A 9,147-nucleotide genomic window follows, 5' to 3' on the forward strand; every position below is an offset into this window, starting at 1 on the left:
GCCCTCCTCCTCACAGCCCATGTTGCCTGCCTGCTTATTTGAGGAGACTCACACTTTTCCACAGCAGTTATGACACTAATGGGGCTGGGAAGGAAGTATTCCAGGTCCTAGAGCCCTGACATGGTCTCCTCAGGAGCAGCTCTGGCCAGTAGGAGGCAGATAAGCAAAGACAATCTCAGCAACAAATGTGCTTTTCACAGGGGAGTGATGGCAACAAGGGACGTAGGTAGAATTCCATAATACGGCCTCCATGTCCCATTAATCCCAGTTCCATATGTGCAGAGAAGTGGCCTCACACATACTACTTAGCGTTTGTCCTCACACCTTCACTGCTTGCCAAGTGTCTCTCCTTCCGGGGCATCTGATGTCCACAGAGGGCTGATGTTTCTGAACATATTCAGATGCTGTGAAAAGTCTGTCGTCATCTATGTTGTCATCCCTTTGCTCCTGCTGTTTATACTGTATGTTCCTGAGAGTATTTTCCTTAGTAGTCCTAGGTTTGATAATTGTGTGATATTGGGAGTATTACGCTCCAAAAGGCTTCAGTTCTTTATATGTGAAGCTGGTGATACATGCACAGAAATTCATTGTGTAAGGATTACCCATTGAGAGAGCTCCTAGGATAACTCTGGCCTATTGGGGGCAAGGGGTAGCTAAAGGAATTGTTACTTTCCTTTTTTTAGCCAAATGTCTTCTTAAATTGTCTTTTTATCAAATGCTTGCTGGCTCCCTTTTGGTTTTGTATTGTTGATAAATTTAATGTCCTTAAGAATTTAATCCTTTCTTGTTCTCATAATCTAGTAAATAGTCAAATGAGTTACTTTGTCTTAAAAATAGGATTTTTTAAAAGATCAAAACACTAAAGAGCGAGGATGCTGATGCCTTGAATACTGGTAATACAAAGTGTCACACACATAAAGCTCACGAGACTCGTAGCACATAGTCATTCCACAGGTTTTTATTGACTCCCTATCCTGTGATGAAAGGTAAGGATCTAAGAATGAGAAAAGCACGGTGCCCAGCCCTCGGGTGGTATACATTCTAGAGGTGTGTGATTAATGGTTGTTATTTTACAAATTGGAAGTATACTCCTTTTAAAACATGTTAATTTTGTTCATCTGTTGGCTCATATAGGTGAGCTCCTCTGAAGAGTCAGATGAAATGCCAATGCCAGACTCTGAAAGTGTATTTGTTATCCCTGGAAGTGTTCTCCTGTGGCGAATAGCCCCACGGCCTCCCAATTCTGCCCAGGTGAGCCTGGGCCTACTGAATGTGGCCTCACTGTTTCTGTTCAATAGGGCTAAGCCCCCAGCACGTACAGGACAAGTGGGCAGGTCGTCACAAAAATGCTGCTTGCCTGTCCCTCTGCTGTCATCTGGCTGGGGATGATGTTTAGGGTGGGACTTTTGGTGGCTTCTTTAATAATTATTTAGTGGTAATTATTAGGCTGACTCTTGCTAAATAAAAAGTGATATAACCTATATGGTATAGGCCTCCCAGATCCAACTACTAATATTTTTTTTTTTTCAAGAATAGAACGTTGGCTTTTGCTTATATCTACTGAAAGTTAGCAGCGATAGGGGATATGTATCCTGCAAGGTCTTCTTCAAGATTTCTTTGAAACAAATACCTGTGGGTGGCACAGACTTCAGAGAAAACATTTAGATACGTGCCCTGAGAAAGGCCAGCCATAATTGTCACCAAAAGAAGGGGGCGGTCAGGTCATATCAGTCCTACTGTTAATTTGAACATGTTAATTTTAACATTTTGTGTGTGTGGTTTTTTTCCAGATGTATAATTTTACTAGCTTTGCAATGGTCTTGAATGAAGTAGACAAGGAAATGGAGAGTGTTATTCCTAAGACAGACTGCAGGTTGCGGCCTGATATCAGAGCCATGGAAAATGGAGAAATAGGTAAATAGTAGTTGATGGTACTTCCACTGAAAATTAATGTCTTTGAGAATGATGGTTTGTTTTATTCCTAGTGATTGTTCACCAAGTCTTTCATAGAGATTTTTGAGTTAGAATTAATTTTAACTCAGTAACTTGTTTTCAATTTGGAACTATGAGATAGACTTTATTAGCTGATGCTTATATTTTATTGATATTCCCTGATAATGTATTACATATGGCCAGAGGCTGATTTTATATGTCAGAAGGAGATAGGAGAAAATATCAGCATCTGCATCAGTTTTAAACTGTATTCTCATTGATTATTTCATTATAGATTTCAGAATTTAAATGTCTACTTGTGAGCCATGAAGAAGAGCTTGTCCTCTCCTTGACTAATTATAGCATTTTTATCTTGTGGTGTTAAATTTCTTCTAATTCACTGGTTCTCAAAGCGGGGGAGGCAGTTTTTCCTCAGGAGACATGTAGTAATGTCTGGAGACTTTGGTTGTCACTCCTGGGAAGCTGCTAACTGCACACAGAATGCCCACCCACAAAAAATCATCCAGGCCACTGTCAGTGGTGCCACAACTGGGAAATCTTACTCTACCTTCTCTGATACTGTCTTTGGATGATCAGACAGTGCATAAGGGTTTTGGAATTTTTTTTTTTTTAAATTTCTTATGAATGTAATTTTAAGGAGCCCTGTGAGGTCTCACTAAGAATTTAGAAAAAAAAAATAAAAGAAAGAAAATTATTCTGTTTTTTTCCACTTAATTTTTCATTGAAGCATTTTTTTTAAAGATTTATTTATACAAGAACCAGGGTACAGGCCAGATACGCTGGAGGGTGAGAGGATTCACCAGAGACAGAGCAGGGAACAGAACAGGCAGACAGACGAAATACACTGCTGAGGGGAGCAGCGGGCGCTACAGGAGAGGTCTGCTGCACCATGTGGGACCCTCGCCGGCCGGCCGGGATCGAACCGTTGCTGCAGAGGCTGCAGACATCTCCACAGTGCGGTGCTGAACTGCCTGCGCCACCAGGGGAGGCCCTTCATTGAAGCATTTTAACATAATTTTTTTGACCATCAGAAGAATAAGCAGACCCATTTTGGTAAATGGTTCTTAAGGATATAGGCTGTAGGAAGACAGTGACTAGATCTTGACTGCCAGCTTTTCCTATTACTTACTTAGGTGTTAATATTTTAACTTGATGTTCTGCTGTGGTGTTTGTGTTCTATTAAAATGCAAATCATGCCATACTTTCGGGTGGTGCTTCTCCATAAACTTCTAGTGCTTAGCACTATACCTGATGGTCTCTATTATAGAATAACTATTTTTCATTGATGTTCTTATTTTAGATCAAGCTAGTGAGGAAAAAAAACGGCTTGAGGAAAAACAAAGAACAGCTCGCAAAAACAGGTCAAAGTCAGAAGAGGACTGGAAGACAAGGTGTGTGGCACTTTCAGGGCTGAGCCCTAAGACGGGCTGCTGTGGGGGGAGACGGGGTTGTCAGACATGGTGAACTGCCAAGGAAGGTCGGACATACGCCCTGCCAGGTTGTTCCCAGGCTGAGAGTTACTTCTAGTGACTAAATATTCAGGCTGAAAGAGTTACATGTGACAGAAAGAAAAGTATTTGGAAATTAGGGTTAAAATACTCCCATACAATCTTCTCAAGTCAATGTCAGTTAAGCAAACTATCTTTCTTCCTTGTTTAGCAAAATCAAAATCCCAAATTAGAGTTAGCATGGAAATAGAGCCACTCATTAGTTGAGAAAACCACAGGGCTGTTTTGTTTATACATCCATCCTGTATCAAGTGTATTTAGACAGTGCTGCTACTTTTACAAACACAAAGGTTTTGACATGTAATGGAAATACATTTTATATAAAGTAGTATCTTGAATTCCATTCCGCAATAAAAAATGAGATAAAATTTCTAAGTTTTAAAAAAAAATTTTAAAGAATCAGAAAGTACTTAGTAGTCACTTATATTGAGTAATAGTATCTTTTATAAGTAGGAATAGAATAAAAACATTGTCTATATTTGTATACCAAAACAGAAACCATTGTCTCATAGTTCAGAGTTATTGAAAAGCATTTTAGTAGGTATTTAGGAGTTCTTTTTCCTCTCAGAAAAGTAATTTTTATAACTGGAAGTGACATTAGAGGTTATCTAGTCTATTGGCTTTTCACTGTTTTGTCATCCTCAACATCCGTTTTGCCAATGAACACACAAAGAATATGGAAGTCTAGAACACATGCATCAAAGCTGCCATGGTTGCCAAGGGCAGGGCTTCAGCCACTCCCCTGCTTCTCCCACCCTCACTCCTGCACCCTCGGACTCTGTGGAATACAGTTTGAAACCATCCAGGCTAGATACCTCCTTGTACTGGAGGAAAGCAAATGGTGATGGATTTCATTTTGAGGACTTATTCAAGAGCATGCAGCTAGGAAGGGGCAGACATATGACTAAGGTCTCCCAGCCCCCTAACACCAGTCCTGCAGGTGAGGCCACATTGCTGTACTGTGATCACTTTTGAAAAGATCTGATCCATTTTTATCACTGTTCTAGTCTCTTTTACAGAAATCCCATTTTTGTACTATATTTTTGATTTGTAACTTAATTTTCTGGTCATATTTTCAGGTACATAATGAAAGCAAAATATTCACTAAGAAATTTGCTGTCAGGCCTCTGAGTGCAGATGATTTTTGTACCCAGAAAGCACCGAGCATCCAACAGCTCTTAAAAACTATTTTAAAATAACAAGTAGAGACCAGATTTGTGATGCATAATTTGGAGCCTTACGTATGCTTTCTTCCATAGCTGTCTTCACTTAGCATCAGTAGTTCTTATGTGATTATGCTGATCTTTCCGACGATCCTGCCATCCCTTTGTCAAAAGACTATGTGCTTTGAGCACTTTCCTAGTGGTGGTAATAAGATTGCAAGTTCACTGACTTGGTTCTTTTGCCTCGTGGTCTTTTTGAATAGCTTGGTTCAGTTTGAGAAGAGACAGGGACGGAGGCACTTTCGTGAAGGGACATTTTCTGCTAGGTAGCACTCATGAACCCTCATAAAAGTCAAACCCAGAAATTTATCATCTGACGTAAGTTCTTTGGCCTAAAGTACTGGCATTTCTAATAGTATTTGCCTTACTCACTTGAAGATCAGATTTCAGGATTTTTCAGGCTCTAAACTGTGGTCCCTGCTAATGAAAATGGCTATTATTTTGTATTGAGGTAACATGGGTTTACAACACTTTATGTGACTTAGGGGACTGGGTTCACACCTCTTCAGATGTATGTTGCCCCACCACACCCAACACCAAATTACCCATAATCCTCCACCCTATCCCCTAGACTTCCCACTCCTCACCTACCCTTCTGGGAGCCTCACTTCTGCAGTCCTATTTCTAGGGCTTGTTTTCATTTGTCTGTTACTTCATATTCCACATGAGTGAAATCATCCAACATCTGTCTTTTTCTTTTAACTTCACTTAGCACAATTCCCTGCAGCTCATCTATACTGTTGCAAATGGCAAGATTTCATCTTTTTGTATATCTGAGTGGCATTCTGTTGTGTATATATACCTATCTACTCTTCTGTTGTTGGGGACTTAAGTTGTTCCCATAGCTTGAATACTGTAAATGATGCTGTAGTGAACATAGGAGTGCATCTATCCCTTTGAACTAGTTATTTGCATTCTTCCAGTAGGTACCTAGGAGTGGAATTGCTAGATCCTATGGACAATCTGTTTTTAATATTTTGGGAATCCTCCATATTGTTTTTCATAGGAGCTTCAGTATTTTAAATTCTTCCTAATGGTGTAAGAAGGTTTTCTTTTTCTCCATACCCTTGTCAACATTTGTTTCTAGTCTTTTTGATATGGGCCATTCTCATAGGTGCGCGGTGGTATACCATTGTGGTTTTGATTTGCATTTCCCGGAAAAGTAATGATGAGTAGAAAATGGCTACTTTTGATCCTGACCTGTTTTCCTAGAGGAGTATGCAGACTTTAAAGTGGGATATGTGGAGGAAGTGGAGGAGTATTGAGAGACAGGTCTTAAAGAAGAAGGTAGGTGCTGAGGCAAAATAATTGATCACATTGCCTCCCCCTACAGTATGAGCATTCTGCAGAATATTTTATAGAATATGTTATTGATATAGACCCATGGACTCTGTAGACTCAAAGACATTGGAAAGATATAGCAAAGATATCCCAACCTCTTATTTCCTATTGCCCATGAATTTTTAAAAAAGTTCTTAAAAATTAAAGACTTTAGAAGTTAAACTTTTTTGAATGGGGTTGGGGGGTGTATATTACCAGACGTGAGTGCTCAAAATTAGAACTAGAAGTTAAAGAAACCCTAATCCTTTGCTTCACACCATCATCTCTGACACGCTCAACTTTTGCGCTTTGTTTGCAATCTCCTCAGGAACAAGGGCTCATCCAAGGGAGGCCTGCAGACCTGGTCTTTAGAGACCTTTGCTTATATATGAACGAGAAAACATTCTTTGCTATTAAATTTACCTTTCTGTGAAATGTCTCCTGGCAACTTTGGCTTTTCCCTGCTCTCCATTTTATATGGAAGAAATCCTATGCCACAGGGCCTGAGGCTTGGTTAATATTTAATATAACTTTTGATGACCTTGGTTTTGATTTGCCTGTTTTTCTGATGTGGTTGACTTTGCTAAGCCTGACTACAGAGGTGATTTTACTGCTTGGACTTTTGAGACCCCAAGGAGTATAACTACATACTTCATATTAGACAAAAATTTTGTGACCTTGACCAAATATTTAGTTCCTTAATTTATTTCTTGTTTGGTTTTCTAACTCTGAATACTACCTCTTAATCATTTTAAGTAGACTTAAATTTTCTAATTAGGGAAAAGCCCTAAAAGCCAAATTAAGAAATTATATAATATTCTAGAAAATTTGGAGTAGTGCACATTTATAATACTTTTAAGGAATTGTCCAATCTGAAAGTATATTTTCTCTCTTACAGTTTTTAGTGCTACTCTAGTGATAATAAGAACATTGGGATTTAACAAGTAAGGTTAGGTTTGTTTAAATATTTTTAGAAGCAATTTACTCTGGAAAGAATGACAGGCATTGAAAACTTTTTTCATAAATGTTAATCTGAAAAGGAAATCATATTTAGAAAATGTCACACAAATGGGTGAACCTTTTAAGCAATATTTTAATTATCCTAAAGCAAGCTACGGCTATTGGAAATGGGTGGCATGTTTTTTAAAGGGCAAGATGATGATTAGGGCAGCATTTTCCAGAATTAGATGGATTAAGATGTTAAAAACTAGATGTAATTTAAAAAATCCATATTAGCATGGGAAAAAAATGAGATCCAAGAAGATTTGGAATAATTTTAGTAGATTATGGATCATGCTATATTTATCTTCTAGTGTAGTATATTTGAACAGGGATAGTCTTTAAAATCAAACTATTAAATAAAGCTTTAATTTGATATTGGACAAGCTATTCATCTTCTCTGGAGTTTTAAGAGTTTGGGGAAGGGACATTTATTTACTCTGAGCCAACTTTTTTCCACATTACTATAGGTATGTTGTAAAAAGTTAACTCTCTTGTCCTAATTCCTAACTGTGTTAAAGAATGCCTTTTAACGGAAGTTAAAGAATGAGACTAGAGAATAAAATGGAGAAATATATTTTCTAAGCCTGCTAGACAAAAGATCTTACTTCTGTGAAAGTGCTATTGCTAAGTATTGTGGAAATCCATAATTTTTTTGTGCGGTATCATTATAACTTTTGGAAGGTTACATCAAACTCCTAAAATCAGTATCACTTCTCTCAAGTCTCTTTGAAAACCCCAAACTCAGAAAATGAAGTGAATTGCTGCAGTAGGGAAATGCTGTGAGCTAGTAAAGCAGCAAAAAGTTGTGATTTCAGATTGTCCCCATTAATCTTGTCATTTCTCTTTAAACAGGTGGTTCCATCAAGGTCCTAATCCCTACAATGGAGCCCAGGACTGGCTTTACTCTGGCAACTATTGGGACAGAAACTACTTCAATTTGCCTGACATTTACTAAAATACAGACTAGTCAGGGCTTTAATCTATAAATAAGTCTTAAACTATGTTTTAAATTTTTTCTCCTTGGTTTCTTTTCATCTTTTCAAAAATGAAAAATCACTCATGAATAACTTGCATTTCAACCAACAAAAGTAGGACAAAAGGTGAATTTGGTGATGAAAGCCTTAGGAAAAAATGGATAATTTTACTATCCAAATATACTTGGGAATACTATTTTATATAGTAGTAAGAGAAACTGCCGATGAATATGCTTTTTATGGTTGCTATTGCCATATTTACTGAAGGTTTATACCTAAATGTAACATTAGCTTTATGAAATTAGTGATTCCGAATCAAGTTATTTTAAATATTTTTATGCTGTAATGCTTGAATGTTTTAGATGTAACTTTGAAATGTTTAGAATTCTATACAGTGTTTTATGTGCTAAAATGTAGAGAAGGCTACAATGATAAGACAGCTTCTGTTTATACTAATCCTCTCAACCTTACCACTTCCCACCTCCAAAAAGGAAAAATTGTGTCACTATTCAGAATAAGTATTCCTGATTTGAAAACTCTGAAGAATTAAACTGGAAAAGGTATTTTATTTGCTTATTTACCGCTCTGAGTTTACTTTACAATTTTGTATAATCAGTGTCATTAGAATTAAAAGGTAAATTGTACATTTGAATTGAAAATATGTATGAAATCTAGTGATTTACAAAAATGCCCTAGAAATAGATTTTAATCGCCATTGTTACATAATGAAATACCCTTTTAAATGCTTCAACTTTCAACAGCAAATACCACCAGAGAAATTAAGTTGCACTCATATATGTATTATAAGTATCAAACTATATCAAAGGAGGTCTTGTGCATTTCAAGTTAGCAAGGCTCCTTGTACTTTAAATATGTATGGAGACCTACTGTACAGTACTAGCATTGCCCCTTTAATCGGGGTATATTAATCTTATATTTATCCACCCAACCACAGACTGAGATATAGTGCCCCGAGGGTCCTTAAGTAGCTGCCAGTAAATTATTTTAATTGCTGTCTTAAAGTTAAGAAGTGTTTTAATTAATTAATCCAATGCTAAATAAAGGCTTTAGAATATTCCCAGAAAGTGTGGTTTCTTTTAAACTTTCAAACAGACTAATGTTGCCACTTGATACTACCCTAAATTACCAAGTGTCCTTACAAAGAAA

At 37.4% G+C, this 9,147-nt stretch overlaps 1 protein-coding gene across 9 annotated transcripts in view; it reads left to right on the forward strand.

Moving 5' to 3' along the window:
• OSBPL1A (oxysterol binding protein like 1A) overlaps positions 1 to 9,060 on the forward strand; it is a 192,341-nt gene extending 183,281 nt beyond the window's left edge. For all 9 annotated transcript variants that reach the window (XM_054694131.1, XM_054694128.1, XM_037508727.2 and 6 more), the window contains 4 exons: positions 1,135 to 1,251; positions 1,791 to 1,914; positions 3,254 to 3,344; positions 7,859 to 9,060. In XM_054694131.1, the coding sequence (XP_054550106.1) occupies positions 1,135 to 1,251; positions 1,791 to 1,914; positions 3,254 to 3,344; positions 7,859 to 7,961 (435 nt within the window). In that variant the 3' untranslated portion in view covers positions 7,962 to 9,060. The remainder of the gene's footprint in view (positions 1 to 1,134; positions 1,252 to 1,790; positions 1,915 to 3,253; positions 3,345 to 7,858) is intronic.
• The last annotated feature ends 87 nt before the right edge of the window (positions 9,061 to 9,147 follow it).

This window comes from Talpa occidentalis, unplaced genomic scaffold, assembly GCF_014898055.3.
Source record: "Talpa occidentalis isolate TD23 unplaced genomic scaffold, MPIMG_talOcc4v2.1 talOcc4.13, whole genome shotgun sequence".
Classification (NCBI taxonomy): Eukaryota; Metazoa; Chordata; class Mammalia; order Eulipotyphla; family Talpidae; genus Talpa; species Talpa occidentalis.